Genomic DNA, 16,243 nt, shown 5'->3' with positions numbered 1-16,243 from the left:
AACTGCTCCTGTTTGGCACATCCCATTTCCATCCATCATTGCATGCTGCAAGTGATTATGTTTTTATTCTCCATTTGTTTCTGGGTTGAATTGAAGCAGAGCAGGTTGAATGCTCAGTGAGTTAATGTTCTGTGTGCTGGATGTGTGTTAGTATTTGCTAAGCCTGAATTGTGTTCTAAAAATAAACAGAAGGTTTCAGTCCTTCCTGCAAGCCCTGGGCTGAGAGCTGGGGAATAAAGCAAAAGAACAAATAAATATCCTTGAGATACTCTGTGCATAGATCAGTCTGTGTTTGTCTTGATCACAATAGGTGAGGATGGAGCTTTATGGTGCTTATTAATTTGCCTCCTAAGAGGTATCAACACTTCTCCTTTGCTGACCTCAATTCTGCAGATTCTGAGTGTAGGAATACTGGTGGCAACAATGAGCCTGTGTAATTTGGATGGATTTAATGTTTAAAAACCTTCCTCTTATAGTCCTTTAAACAGTAAACTGCTTTTTAGCTTTTTATTGTGTTTGAAATTGAAACTTGACTTTGTCTTTGACTCAGCTTCTGGCAAGTGGTTTATGGTCTGAGACAGCAGATATGTGTAAAAGTATTGAAATAACAGCTTGTGTTAGTATCTTTGTACAGAAAAAGAAACCTCCAAATCTTTATGTCTCAGAACTCAGAAATTAGAGGGTTTTTTTAGGCACTTTTAAAAGTATTTAATCTTCCTAATATCTTTCAAACCATAGGCAGGGACTAGACTGTTCCATACATTAAGAGACAAATTAAAATACATGTCTAGGAAAAATCATCACTTTCGTGAAATAATTGACTTGTCTCAGAGGAAACTGCAGAACACAAAATATGGCATCTTATACAAGTCATCTGTAGGCTAGACTTAGCTATGTAAATTAGGGTAAAAAACCCAAACAAACAGAGAAACTCTGCCTAAAAAATAATAATGGAGAAAAATATAGGAAACTTAATACAAACCCCATTGAAATATGGTTTATTGATCTCTGGATCAGCTCTATTAATAAAAAATATGAATGTGGACCAAATTCTGATACCCTAAGTTTGCATTAACCTGCTTTTTATGAGCCATCTCATTTATAACAATAGACTTATTTGCTGAATGCATCATTATTATTCCTAAATAGTAACCCAGTCAGTCCAAATTGGTCTCAGCTGTCAAATGTTTTTAGGAATAAGGATCATTTCCTCTCCTTACCCAGGCTGCCATGGAGGAAATGACCCTACTCTTTTACTGAATGCATTTTGCACCCATCACATCTGATAAATGTTTATTGTTATCTTCTGGGCGTTGCTGTTCTCCTGTTTTCCTTCAGAAAACTTAACACAAGCATATTCTTCAATGTGTTGCAGAGTAACTTCTGTTCTCTCCTAACTCAAGTTTGCCTGCAGTGCTGTTGGCCTTGTGGCTTCAAACCTCATTTGTCCTGTCCTGGAATGAAAAACCACTGACTGTGCCCCCCCCCGGGCATGTCCCTTTGTCACCTGCTGCAGGTGACCCTGCCTTGGCAGGGGGGTTTGGGCTGGATCATCTCCAGAGGGGTCCCTTCCAACCCCAACTGTTCTGTAGTTCTGAGTTCCCAGGGAACACGAGATTTCTCTGGCTTGGCTGTGGCAGAAATAAAACAGGGGTGTCGTTTTCATCCATAATTCGACTTCCAAAATATCTAAGGAAGCAACCAAAAATATTTTATAGCAATAATGTGCAAAAGTGTAGGTTGCAAGTGTGCTCCCATGTCATGTTTGGTGGTTATAAAATATTGCTGTGTCCCAAATGCCTTCCATCCCCTTGCTCTCAGTGTGGTTCTGTGCTCAGCCATGAAAAGGAGGGCTGATCACACTCTTTAGTATTATAATATTAAAGATAAATGGATAATTAATAAATATGAGCATTTACTTTAGAATTGATAAATGTTAGAATTTACTAAAAGGCATCTCTATTAATGGTAAAGACCAGGATCAGTTCTTTATTCTACATGAATAGATAATCTTAGCATTTCAGCCAGTGTCATTTCTAAGAAGCTTATTTAATAGAAACTGTGCCACACAAAAGAATAAAAGCTGTATGAAGTCTCCAAAGCTGTGCCAGTCCCAACAGAGAAATCAAAACTAACAGATTTACAAGAAGTATTGATTGACAACCAAAAACTCCTGACAATACTTAACAAATAATGGGTATAAAACGCCAACTTAGAACATGAGAGCTAATGAAATATATGAATTACAAAGATTTGGTGAGTTACTGTCAACGTCTGCCCAGACAAATGTGTTGTTTTTTGATTTTTTGTTTGTTTGATTGATTGATTGATTTGTTTGTCTGTTTTTTTTTAATAAAATTAAGACATGAATTAAAAGAGAAAAAACAAGTCCATATTTCAATTTAACATTTAGAATTATTTTCCTTAGGCATAGAGAGACTTCTTTAGTCCATTGTGACCTTATTATTATAGTGGACATTACTAAACTCTGATGAACACTTGTTAATTTTACCATTAAACTTTTAGTGTTGCACTTTGCATACATATTGAGAATATAGTGGCACATCACAGGTGGAAAAGTTTTGGAAAGAAAAAGTGACTTTATTACTTCATTGTCCATGAAATCTATAGGAGTTTGCCCTGGATTTAGTTGTGCTGCCCATTGCTGATATTTTCTGCTATCCCACTGACATTTTATATCTTGATGTACAACAGATTATTTTATTTCTCTACATTGAAAATATTTTAACAACCTGACAGATGTTTACAGATTCAGTTTCCCATGTATTTGTCTTGTTTGGAAATTCTGTGGGGAAACAATGAATGGATTTCTGTGGGTGGTGCCACAGCAACCAAGAAGTTTGTCAGGAATAAAATGTAAAAAAATAACGTTTATCACACAGCTATGATTAAGTCTTGGGTTTTGAACAGCAGTTTCATTACATTGCTAGTTTAATCAAGGTAGGTGACCTCTATTATGCTTTCTTGAAAATCTCAAATTCTTCTTCATCTGTTGTATCAAGAGATGGACCTTTAGCAGTGTTTTGGATACCAGTATTTATGTTTATCCATAAAACCACCTGCAAACTGAATTTGGGTCTGTACCTGACTGTTTTTCCCCCCCATTATTGTAGCTATAATTAAAACAGCTCTTCCCAACATGGACAGAGAAGCCAAAGAGGAATACTTTGTGGTCATCCAAGCAAAGGACATGGGAGGACATATGGGTGGACTCTCTGGAACTACCACAGTGACAATTACACTCACGGATGTAAATGACAATCCTCCCAAATTTGCACAGAGTAAGTGCCATTATGCGTATGTGTTCTATATAAGAAAGTATTCTAGTGTTGTTTTATTGGTCTTTTTTTATTCAAGGTGGTTTTTTATTTATTTAATCTTTATATTGGCTGGGTTTGTAATGTAACTTTAAAAAAATGTAGCTCTTACTAGAGAAAGTTTAATAGCCCTCTGTCTCATTAAGAGCTTAGATAAGAGGGAATTATGTCCACAAGAGTGTACACAGATCTGAGTCTTCCTTGTCACCCCTCTCACATCCACATAGAAGGGCTTGGGGACTTTTAAAATGAACATATTTACTCTCAGTGCAGTTGTTTCTACGTGCTTTGTTGCTTCCAGCTCATGCAGACAAGTGACCCCACCAGTAAAAGACATATATAGCACATAAAAGAAATAAAGGTTTGACTAATTAGGTAATAGTGAAGAAAACAAAGAAGATAAGTCTGAGTCTAGATAATTGTTGATCTTTAATTCAAAATCCATATTTACTACTGTGGTTCCAGCGGGTATCTTGCTGAGCTAGGTTAAAATGATTTGGCATCCTGCTGAGATTCTCTGCAAGCTTTGTAGTCTATTTCCAAGATGAAGACAAAAAGAAAAAAGGAGAGGGATGAGAATATTGATTGGATCAATTTTATTTGGAACAGGTGTAATCTAACACACTATTAGAAACTTATCATTTTATCCAGCTTGTTCTGGAAAATTAAAATTATACAGTATTAAAAGTCAGTTTGGTTTGAGTTTGTGTCTAGACTTTGTATCATTTTTGCTTCATTAGGAGTATGTTTTTTCTATTAAGGTACTCATGGACTCAGTGTAAAATTAATTCTGTCTTACATATGCATGACCTGAAGTCCACTTTTGCCCTGTGCTGAGGGCACAGAGTAAAATGGGTTTGTCCTAGTACTCTGCATGAGATAAATACTCTTCTGTAGTCTAGAAAATACCCATAAAGATGGACAGAGGGAGAAATCTAAAATAAATAAGCAGAGGCAAAAGCTTATTTGCACACTATATATTTTATTACCTCATCTTAGTGGTTTTTAACAGATAAGCACTCTGCACAATAAAAGGTTTTCTCTCATAAAGTAGGAAACACGTAAATTTTTTCCTTTGTATCCCATTGCATTGCTCGTCCCTGTGTGTTAGCATTTTCCAACAATTTCCCTGATAATGTAAACTCCTGCACATGAACCATATCACCAGAATGCAGAGGGATATTTCCTTTATACCTGCAATGCACTGTCCCTGTAACTCAGGGACTGCAGATCTACCTCTGCCAGCTTACCTGGCCTTTATATTTGTATCACTGCTCCTGTCTCAAAAAGCCTTTGGCTGCCAGCATGACAAAAATCTGACCCGAAAATCAGCAGCACAACTGGTCCAAACTGGTCCCTTTAGGGGAGGTCTCAGCAGGGAGCACATGGAGATGAAAGGACCCTTTCCCTGTGCAGTTGCATCCCATCTGTTCTCCTGCAGCTTGGGAACAGTGACACACTGACTGGGAGCATCAGGAAGATTGCAGCACTATCCCTGGAATATGTTTTCTCCTAAGATCAGTTTTCCTCCAACAAGCAAGGTGCTGCCTTTGAAGCTGTTTACTCAGTGCATTCCAGTGTAGGAGTCAAGTTTCCATCTGGGAATAGCCACCCTGGTATAACCCTGACCATTATGCAAATTCATTAGGAGAAACAAACCTGGGTATTCTCTGCATATTGCATTTAATTATGAGCCATAGTAATATTATAACTAGATATTGTTACAAATTCTGCTTTTTAAACCCCAGTATTCAGAGCTTGCTGCCCAGCACTGCAGATTAGCCACGCTCTGACCTTAGGCAGGAGCTGATCAAGCCTAACATTTTTTTATGCTGTTGAAGCACGGTTTGCATTTGCCTGGAAAGGAAAATAGGAAAGGATCAAACTTACAATCAGCCTAACCAGAATGAAATCGAAATTCATAAGATGTAATACATGCTGCTTGCACAATAAATGGTAATGAGCTGGGGAAGCTGTGTGTTTTATCGGGTTATTGTTTCCAGGCAGGACAGAAATGTATATTTATGGTTTGATTTCAGAGCGTTAGCCTCCCGGGTTTTAGAAATGAAAAAGATGAACTTTCGCTACTTCTGTGATCTCTTTGAAATAATTTTAGAGGCGTTTTATAAGTCACCAAAGTTTTTAACCCGGCAGTTTACCACGGAATTGTAATGAGGAGAACCGTGCGCTGCTGTGGAAACCAAGGGCTTTCAAAGATGCATAACGTGGATTTTTGGTCAGCTCTGCACTATGACAGCACAATTGGTAATTCCAGAGAGGGATTTGTGTAAGAAGAGTCAACTGCAGCATTATTTTCTTGGTTACAATGCTTTGTAAGCTGTCTTAATAAATCCGAGAAGCAAAATTTCGACTTAAAAATGCAATGGGTTGTGCCTGGAGACTCAAACCACAACGTGTGGCCAGCACTATAAATGATGAATACATAACTTAGTCTCCCGAGGCACTTCATTGCTTTGGCTGCTCATTGTTTGTGAGCCCTTATGGATATTCTGAGGAATCTTGATTATCTCCAAATTATCTCTAATAATTTAGCCTGGAAACGTTAAAAACAAATCACTTTGGGACAGACTCCATGAGTAGCTAATATATGTGTTTGTGAATTCCTCCCAGTTTCCTTCCTGTTTTCAACTGTTGCTGCTGCAATCAGTCTAAAACAGGTAAAGCAACAACTCCAGAACATTGTTCTTGGAAAAATATTACTGCACATAACAGAAAAAAATACAGGTTGTCGTAGAACAACAGGGGGACAGAGAAGAACAAGGTCAGAACCTTCTGTCGAAAACTATCTTCATGACCTCATCCTTGAATTCTTTTTGCCTATTTTAACTGCTAAATAGCACTACATTTCATTAGATGATGTATTAACTGTAGCTTCAATAAGTTTAAATTATGAAGAAGTAAAAAGACAGGGACTCCAGAGAGAATTTTTTATGTAAAACATGTGTGTGTCTTCTGGGTTTTAAAACACTGTTAGGAACAGGGAGATATAATAGTAAAGTGGGTATTTTGAGGTTGTCTTAATAAAATTCCTACCTAAAATAATATATTTAAATAGATTTTGGACATTTTTTTGATTGAAAGGTTTGAAGCAAGTGTTACAAAAAATAAAATGCTGACAATTTGAATGGCAATTTCTAGTGGATTTCAGTGTAACTCTACAACCAAATAGTAAATACAGTAATGATTGCCATGAAAAGTTATTTTTGCCAATAAAACCTAAATTTGGGGAGTTTCCTTGGATGTTTCTTGATTAGTTTCTTACCACAGATAGGAGGTGGAAGGGCTTAAACAAACAAAACCAAAACAAATTTTAAAAATTAGTAAATATTTGAAGTTATATAAGTATTTGCACAATACTTTTTTTTAAAGTATTAGACCAGTTTTCTACAGGTTAAAAACCAGAGATTCATGGTCGAATTCTGACTCCAAGTAAATAAAATGTCTATAAATAAAAAGGTAAGTTCAACAGTGTCTGCAGGAGAGAACTTCACGTGCTTCCAGTGTTGAAAATAGCTTGATATTTGTGTTTGCCAACACTAAGCATCCCTGCAAGGAAGATGCAGGAGACTAGAGGAATGAAAAGAACATTCACATACAGTAAACTGAATATTCCTGTGTAAGGAACACATTTTGCTGCTTTCAGTAAATAACTTGTGTAAATGTGGGTTGTATCAGTTGGGCTTCTCAAGAGTTTGCATTGGGGAAGTATAAACATTGAAGAGCACACAAGGGACACTGGAACCAGGTGTAATGTTTAGTGTTTTCCTCTTATTTGTAAGGTCTGTATCACTTCTCAGTAATGGAAGATGTTGCTCTTGGTGAACCAATAGGAAGGGTGAAAGCAAATGACCTGGATATTGGAGAGAATGCTAAATCATCCTATGATATTATTGAAGGAGATGGAATGGATGTATTTGAAATTACTACAGATGCACAAACTCAGGACGGCATTATTAGAGTGAGAAAGGTAAATCATCTCTCTGTTAAAAAAAATACATGTTTACTGTGCATACAACTACCCAGCCAGGGATTCTTTTCTCTATGGATGAGGTGTCAGGCCAGTGAAGTCCCTCACACTTTTCGTGTAGATGATGACTAGGGAGACATCCAGGGATGCTGGGAATGTGTTAATCTTACCTGGGCTTCCATGGGGTGGAAACAGAAGAGTAGATTAGATTTGACTTTGGTGGTGGTGTAAACTTCCATAAAATCTTGACTGAGTTTTCATCAAATACCTTTTCTCAATTATTTGGTTTTCTGCATAGCTGTTATGGGAAAAAGTAAATCATAGGGAATTACTTAAATTGCCTGATGTGTGAGAGGCTTGGTTTTCCACCTTTTCTCATGTTGAACTCTCAACACTCAATGAATAAGGATTTCAGTGAATGTTATCAAGGAGATCAGTAGTTTCACATGAGAAGTGTCAAATTTGGGCCCTAAAGAAAATTATGTGAACTTTTCTATGGTTGTACAGTCTTGATGTGTGTAAAGGAAGGTATTTACACGTACACAACAGAAATGCTACCCAATTATATACAGAAATATGGGGAGAGACAGCATATCCAGGACAAAACTTGTCCAGCTGAGCCAGCAAAACATTAATTGCAGATTTAGTTGTCATTATTTTCTGGGGAAGGATAAGAAAAAGCTGTTTCTCATGCTGTGTTCAAAAAAAGCACATGAATATAACTTACAGTGCTGGCAGAGAGGGTTTTAACTAGGTACCACAGAGCACTCTAAATGAATCTTTGTTTTTAAAAAACAAAAGTAAACAAAATCCAAACCGTGACATCCCACTGAAAAAAAAGAGAGTCCAGTGAGTCCAGGTAATTAATAGTCCACTTTTACCTGTAATTAAAGAGGTCAGGCAGATTGCCTGTCAAAACTTTTTCTCAGTGAGTAGGTCAGCACTGTAGATTTATAATAAGCTGATGTATATTTATCTAAATTTAGATTTGTTCTTCTAAAGAGAAAATTGTGATATACAACCCAGATTTTCCTTACTGTTGTTTATTGTATGCTGTGACCTCTTCTGTAAGCTAAGGCAATTAGCCTTTTGCCCCAGTTCCCTTGGCTTTATTTCATAACTGAGTCTCCAGCATAATGTTGTTTCATACATTCATTTTGACAGCAATAATAATTTTGGTTCTACTACAGTAGATGATGTATGGAGGGGACTGTTCACCAGCAGATTTTCTTGAGCATAAATTCGTGGGCTCCAGACAATGCTGAGTAAATTTTCAATATGATATTCTGATTAAGCATGACTAAATGTATTGGGGTGCTGTCGTTTCTGTAAAGCATATGAAAAGCAATGGAAAAAGGGCTGCAGGAGCCATGATTGGGAACTTGTGAATATGCTGATTTGTAAATCACCATTCATAATTACAAAAGCTCACTAATTTAAGAGCTGCTAAAGAAGCAAGTTTTTCTCATGTTTACTAGAATTTCTGAGAGAGAGCAAATCCCATTAGAACTTGATTCATACCTGAAAAAAATCAACAGAATTTGAACATATACATATTGAAGGCTTTGACAGACTTCCTGAAGATTCTTGTTTGTGCTCTTGCTGGTATTTGCATTGCAGATTCAGAATGTCTATGTCCTCTTTTTTTTATCCCTGGGACATTATAATGCAAATCTTAATATCTTTCCAAAGCTTGGCAATTTACATCTTTGAAATCTGAATCGTTGTGAGACACAAGAGAATTATATAGTGAATATACTGGTGTGCTTCAAGACACAAACTTGAATCTCCTCTAATGAAAAAGTCTAACACTCAAAAGTGTCACAGATTTGGGGTTTATTTGGTATTTCATTCCTTTAAATCCACTGTGTTTTCATCTTTTATGCTTTAATATGGAACTGTAAAATAGTAAAAAACAGTGGTGACATGGTAGGTATATTGATGGAATAAAGTAATTGGTTTTGTGATTCTGTTTCTGGGGAAAAAAAGACAAAAAATATATACAGTAGTAGGAATTGCTACAGTTTTAAGAAATTCCTGAGAGATGTCTACCTCATTTACCCCTATAAACTGAAATACAGAGGAACCTGAAGTGCAATAATATTGAAGTATTTTCCTATATAATTAGCTCTACATTTTTCCACATAACACCTCTCATGTCCAACCAATAGTAATTGCTAGTTCTTTGAATTTTTCACATGGTTCTGGAAGTAATAAAATATTTATTCTTTGTGGAGCTAGTATATTTTTTTTTCTTATCTCCAACTACCAAAGCACTGATCAAGTGCATTATTACTATGCAAGTCATGCCATCACCAATGAATTTGTAGTATTTATCTGATATGTAATTGTAATGGTATAATTCAGGAGAGAGAATATTTCAGTAAATTTCTTGTGAAAAGAAAGGAAACAGTTTTGTTTTCTCTGAGGCTGGTAAATAAACAGGTATCAATACATGCCCAGAAAATCTGCAGGTTGGGTTTCTGGGAGTGGGAAGTGTTTGCATTAAAACTCACTGAACGTGCTTAAATGCACATAACTCCCATCCATCAGCATTATAGTCACTTGTTCTTTCTCTGTGGCCATTAGTAAAAGACATTTATCTTTGTCATTCTTAACAGCCACTGGACTTTGAGACCAAAAAATCCTATACTCTGAAGGTGGAGGCAGCCAACACCCACATCGATCCTCGCTTCATCAGCGGAGGCCCCTTCAAGGATACAGCAACGGTAAAAATTGTAGTAGAGGATGCTGATGAGCCACCAGTCTTTTCCTCACCTACTTACCTTCTGGAAGTGCATGAAAATGCTGCTCTTAACTCTGTGCTTGGTCAGGTGACGGCCCATGACCCCGACGTGTCTTCCAGCCCTATAAGGTAGTGCTGCTTTAAAGTGCTCTTTGGAAAAACTACTGGCAGAGTCCTAAGTGTGCTTCCCTTACCCATTGTGTGACACTGTTCTGTTTCTCTGAAAATATAGGATTTGGTTGATGATGTTAAAGTTTATCAGTTCAGATCATTTTCAAAGTCCCCCAAATGCTCCTTGCCACAGGAGTAGTCTTATGAAACAGAGGAATGCAATGAAAATGAGAAATGTGAGCATTTCTTATGAGAAATATGAGGTTGGATGGGGTTGAATCATCAGTGTGAATCTCTGCAGTGAATTTAAATAATCCTGTAGTGTCTGCACTAACAATACTGAGTTTGTGCCATGGCCATGCAGCTGTAAGGTCGTCAAAATGTATTTTGTATTCCTTTGTCTAAACCTATTCCTGCTTTAAAGACAGAAAGTCAGAGATCATTATGCCCATATAACTTTTGAGTCTTCAGTTTACAAGGTTTTTCTCTTTTTGATTTAATTTGAACGAAATCTGTTATTCCAGTTCCATCAGATTGTTGGTTTCTATCTCATTTGACGAGCACACATTTTCTCCTCCCCCTTTGCAGCTTCCTCACGAGGGGCAGCTCCAATCTCTGCTCTCTGTGACCAGGGACAGCACCCAGGGAATGGCTGGAGCTGGGGCAGGGCAGGGTTAGATTGGATCTCAGGCAAAGGTTCTTCCCCCAGAGGCTGGTTGGGCACTGCCCAGGCTCCCCAGGGCAGTGGGCACAGCCCCAAGGCTGCCAGAGCTCCAGGAGGGTTTGGACAACGCTCTGAGGGACAGGGTGGGATTGTTGGGGTGTCTGTGCAGGGCCAGGGGTTGGACTTGGATGGTCCTTGTGGATCTCTTCCAGCTCAGGGTATTCTGTGATTCTCATTTCTAAATCAGACTTTCAGAACTAGCTAAACATAGTGTTAACTAAGATTTGTGAACAACAGTGACATAGAGTGGGCAGTTTGATCTGTCACAATTGGAGCAGTGGCTCCATCCCTTATTTTGTTACTGTTGACCACTGGTATCTGTGGAAAATGCCTTGCATTGCTGGTGCAAAGTCAAGGGCCTCAGAAAGGTGTGTGAAAAGCCAGACACAGGGACAGCAAGTTGGCTTTCTTCCTTTTATTCCAGCTCAATAATAATTTCCCTTTCAGTTTAACCTTAGTTCCTTCCCTCTACCCTGCTCTGCTTTACTCTTGCTTTGGTCCTGGGCTCCTCATCCTGTCCCATTTATTCCTCATCTCAGCCTGGCTTCACTCCTGCTTCAGTTTTAACTTGGCTATTTTTCCACTCTTGTTCTCTTGCCCTGGAATTCATTTCTTGTCCTGCCCCAAACCCCTAATAATTTAGACCAGCTACAAGCCTACCTGTGTCCTAAAATTGAGCCTCTTTTTTTCTGTCCAAGCCCAAAAAGAGGACTGAGTTAAAAATTTACTTGATTTCCATTTGTTCATCGTTTTATAAATCAAGAGACTTTCAAACTCTTAAAAGTAAAAATATTTTGTGTGTGCAAACTGAATTAAAATGTTGTCACTCATCAAATCATACAGAAACACTTGACATACATGAAGCAGAATTGGCCAAAATTCCTTACATTTAAACAAAAGGGTAATCAATTAGTATGATTTATATCTTCTTTTAATAATCATATGCAGTACTTTAAAAGATTTAATTTTTTCCCACAGGATTGGCTTAATAGCTAATTAAGAAATATACAGACCTCAATTTTCTATGCAACTTTTTTGCTCTTGTCTACTCACCTGATTAATTTGTCTTTGTCTGAGAGAGCTCTGGAAAGCCCAATTCTTTTTTTTTCCCATGACTTTGCATAAAAAAAATATTTTAAGACAAAAAAAGTGGATTTCAAATTAGTAATTCTACTACTAAAGGAGAAAAAATATTCATCAGATACAAATAGGGGGCAGAGATGCAATTACTTTCTTTCCAATTTGGAGCAAAATAGGAACATGTCAGGTTTTAAGAAAAATAGAAGCCTTTTTTTCTTTCATTGGAATGTGCATTTCAAGTGTTTATTCTGTTATTGTATCACGCATGTGATGTAAATTTTATGTATATGTTCTATGATACAATTTAAAAAATACTAAACTTTAATTAAAAATGAAAAAAACCAGAGTTAAACCAATCTGTTCTAAAAATGATGGACTGTTTTAGTGCTCAGTGTTGCCTGACCTTTTCTAATGTATCTTTTTTTCTTCAAAACAGAATTTTGGGAGGCAACAACCAATTGTAGTTCAAGGAAATTGCATTTTTCAATAGCTATCTGTTCTATCAATATTTTGGTTAGACAGAGCTTTTGTGTATTATTTGTTATGAAAACCCAGGCAGCACAAACAGAAATGAATCACCTCATGTGCTCCCAATACCACGTCTGCTTTACATAAGTCTGATACAAAAAAGCTCTGTAAATTCAAGAGTATTGCAGTGCCATAAATGAAATGAAACTTGAATATCTCTGAACATGGGAATGAATATTAAGTCATGGGACAAAACATTAAAGGATTCAGAAAAGTTATTATAAACAACAGCCTGGCAAGAAACTTGTCTTTTGGTCCAGTGGGAGGTGTCCCTGCCCAGGGCAGGGGGTTGGAATAAGATGATCTTTAAGGTCTCTTCCAACTCAGACCATTCTGTGATTTCCTGTGGGTTTTTTTTTTTAAGAAACAAAAAGTGTGTTCATTTCTGTGCAATACACCACTACTTTGTTTTTCATTCTTGCTTAGAAGAGAGGGAACGTTGTCTGATCTTTGCATCACTTGATCTAAAGATGTGGAGCCTCTCAGGGGTTCACAAGCAGGTGTATAGTTGGGATTGTGGGGCTGTCCTGTGAAGAGCCAGAAGTTGGAATTAAATGATCCTCGTGGGTGTTCTATGACTCTATGATACTTTTCCTAACCTGTTGTTTTTAAAACTAAGCAGTAAAACCTCTCCTTTATCCTTAACTGCCATTCTGCAGAGCATGTCACTTTAGGGCCTCCTCATTTTCAAGCCTGATAGTGGAAAGGACTTACAAATTTGACTAATAATTGTAAAAAATGGGCTGTAGTTTGTCTTATTCTGGTCCAGTCATTTCAGAAGCATGTATTGGAACCACATCTGGAGCACATGGGTCTCTCCTGGGAGAGGGACCCAGTGGGTTTAGCTAAGCTGGGTGCAGAGCTTTGCTGGTGTAGGAAGGGTGGTACATTCTGGGTGCAGTATCAGCCTTGGAGGATCACTCTCCCTTAACACACAACTATAGACTCCAGTAGCACTTCATGTTTCTGCTGCTATTTTCTGACTATGTTCTATTTATCTGCAGTAAATTATCTTGGATAAAGCATGATCCAAGCACATAGCAAAAACCATGAGTAATAATCTTTCTTCCTATGCTGCATCTGTCCCCCATAAATCACTGCCCCTCAGTGTCTCTTTGTGGAGAGATAAGCTTTGCTGTAGCAGCTTCTCCCCATTCATATCAGCAGAGATTTCATCTTTGGCAGCAGTTGATCATTTTCTTAATTCACAGCAGGCCTTAAAAACCTAGAGACAACATTTTGTGCCTCCCCAATGGTGCAGATGTTTATCTGTCACTAAGTAGGATGTCCCATCTGCCTGGCATTAATAAACAATGGGGATTTACCACTGGTGGGGTGTCAGTGCTGGGATTCCAACCTCAGCAGGGGCAGCTAAAAAGGATTTCTGCTCATATTTACATTGGTGCAAATAAAGAGCAGATCAAATCCAGTCATAACAGCAGCAGTGCAGGAACAGGACAGAGGATGAGTTTAAGTCTTCTGTTAAACCACTGTGGGGTCGTTCCTATAATTGCCATAGCAGACTCATAAACTAACCCAAACTTCCCAATAACCTGTGCTGACTTTATGGCAATTTCCAAAGATATTATTTCCCAAGATGTTCTTTTCTCATTTTTAGAGTAATATATGTTTTATGTATGCTTTATGGATCTGACAATGCATTCCCATTAAAAAGAGTTACAACACCATTATCATGAAAAGGAAACTGCAAATGAACTATTAGTTTTCCCAGGTTTATGACAGTACAGATTTAATTTTTTGGTTTTGCACAAAATATTTATCAAATAAAACCAGGGTAGGGGTTTTACCTCTTTGTTGGCTTGTAAAGACTTGTAACTTACATTAAAAATGTTTGCTTTTGAATGCTGGGATTGTGTTGTGAATAAATACTATTGGGATGAGGTGAAATGCAACATAATAAACTCACAAATGTGTCACTCCCTGTTCTATAACTTCAAAATCTGTACAACAGGAACATTTAAAGAAGGATTGATCTTTAGAGAAAAACTGTGTCTTCTCTCAATAAAATTTGTGTCAAGCCCAGGTCAACTAAACATTAAATAGCATACAAGCATTTCACATTTTATTTCGTTTGTAGACTGTAAAAAATTCATAAATGTTTGATATCAGTAGAGTTCTTTCAGCATCATTACATAAAAAACAAGAAGTAAAAGATAGGAATCAACCTTTTTTAAGAAGCCATCATTAAAAACTGTCTTTCCTGTATTTTCTTGAGTGAAATCTTAAACCTGTGAAAGGCTATAAGGTATTTTTTACTAACTTCACTAGTACCAGAATTTTACTTTTAATACTTTGATTGGAGCTAGGGAGACATCAAAATAAGGTTAAGATCCATTTTCAAGAATGATTGCCTGAAGTTAGGCACCTATAGCTTTATTCTTCCACACAGGTGACCTGATTTTCAGAAGTGCTGAGTTTAGTACAATTCCCATTAAACCATTGAGCACTGAGTATGTGGATCTCACTACAAAATCAGTTTACTTAAGCGTCCAAATACAGATGCATGTGCCAAGCTTGCACATGCAAATTACAGATATTTGTAATTTTACTTCATTTTTTTCTGGTACTCTTCTTACCAAACTAGTAACTTTTAGCTGAGTGAAACTAGTTCTTCTCAGAACTTAAAACCAGAACAAGTAAATATCCAAAAAATCCCATTTCCTAGTTAAACTGGGGCTTTCACTCTTAAGTTGTTAATGACTTTACAGTGTTATCCTACTACCCTTGATCTTTAGCAATACATCTTTAAACGTTTTGATAAATTTTCCTAATTTAGAACTAAGGTTTTGAAAGTGAGCTATGTCTTGCAGAATGCATTGCACAAGCAATCTAATTGTAATGTAACTTTCATTCTAAATATGAAAATATCTGGCACTGAAGTTAAAAGAAAAAAAAAAAGAACACAATAATCCCAAGCTTTGAAATCAGATCCTAATGCTATGTCTGTTAAAATCAATTGTGTCAGGCTGGAAGGAGATTGAGTTCATCAGAATGTGTTTATTGTAGCACATAAAGGAACAGCCGAATCAGAATTTTTTTGGAAATTGCTTATGATAAAGCATAAACCAGAATGGAATAGCTGATTTTTAGATAACTGTGCCATTGTCACTGTAGCAAAATATGCTCTTGTTCTTTTATCAGTGAATTTGAACAGCGTACTTGCAAAAAGTAGAAATGTGATGAGAAACCGACAGTCTTGAGTCACTTTTCTGACCACTCTATAATGTAATCCAGGCTGATACCATAGCCCAGCTCACTCTATTATGCCTTGATACAATGCAGAACAGATGTAAAAACTGTCAGTGCATGCTGTTAGTTCTGTAATACACAGACACAAAGGCTTGAAAGGCTTTTATATAAATCCACAATCAGGATTCAGTAAAACCCCTTGAAATCAATTTTTGTTGAACCGTATCAATAGTTTATCACTGAGCTGCCTCGTTCCCTACCTCTCCTTGTCTAAAAATTGAGGGCTCAATTTTGCGATTCGGTTTCTTTTTGCAAATAATTCATTAACAGAACAACTCTGTGAAAATGGACAAACATAAAAGCTTTCCTGGAGATCCAGTTGTGAGCTTTAAATCATCATCCTGCTTAATGCACCGTTGGACCAATCTACCACAGCCCTGTCACCTTGTCAGGCTGCCTCTGTTTAGGCTGCATAATTTACCTGGACACCCACATTTGCAAAAACTGTGACTACCTGT

The 16,243-nt window shown here is 37.2% G+C and overlaps 1 protein-coding gene across 3 annotated transcripts in view; it reads left to right on the top strand.

Moving 5' to 3' along the window:
- CDH8 (cadherin 8) overlaps positions 1–16,243 on the top strand; it is a 153,844-nt gene that overhangs the window by 83,781 nt on the left and 53,820 nt on the right. For all 3 annotated transcript variants that reach the window (XM_032701382.1, XM_032701381.1, XM_032701383.1), the window contains 3 exons: positions 3,135–3,302; positions 7,139–7,326; positions 9,948–10,201. In XM_032701382.1, the coding sequence (XP_032557273.1) occupies positions 3,135–3,302; positions 7,139–7,326; positions 9,948–10,201 (610 nt within the window). The remainder of the gene's footprint in view (positions 1–3,134; positions 3,303–7,138; positions 7,327–9,947; positions 10,202–16,243) is intronic.

Source organism: Chiroxiphia lanceolata, chromosome 13 (assembly GCF_009829145.1).
Source record: "Chiroxiphia lanceolata isolate bChiLan1 chromosome 13, bChiLan1.pri, whole genome shotgun sequence".
Taxonomy (NCBI): domain Eukaryota; kingdom Metazoa; phylum Chordata; class Aves; order Passeriformes; family Pipridae; genus Chiroxiphia; species Chiroxiphia lanceolata.
Note: the sequence above shows the minus strand (reverse complement) of the source record. Positions and strands in the feature narration are given on the sequence as shown.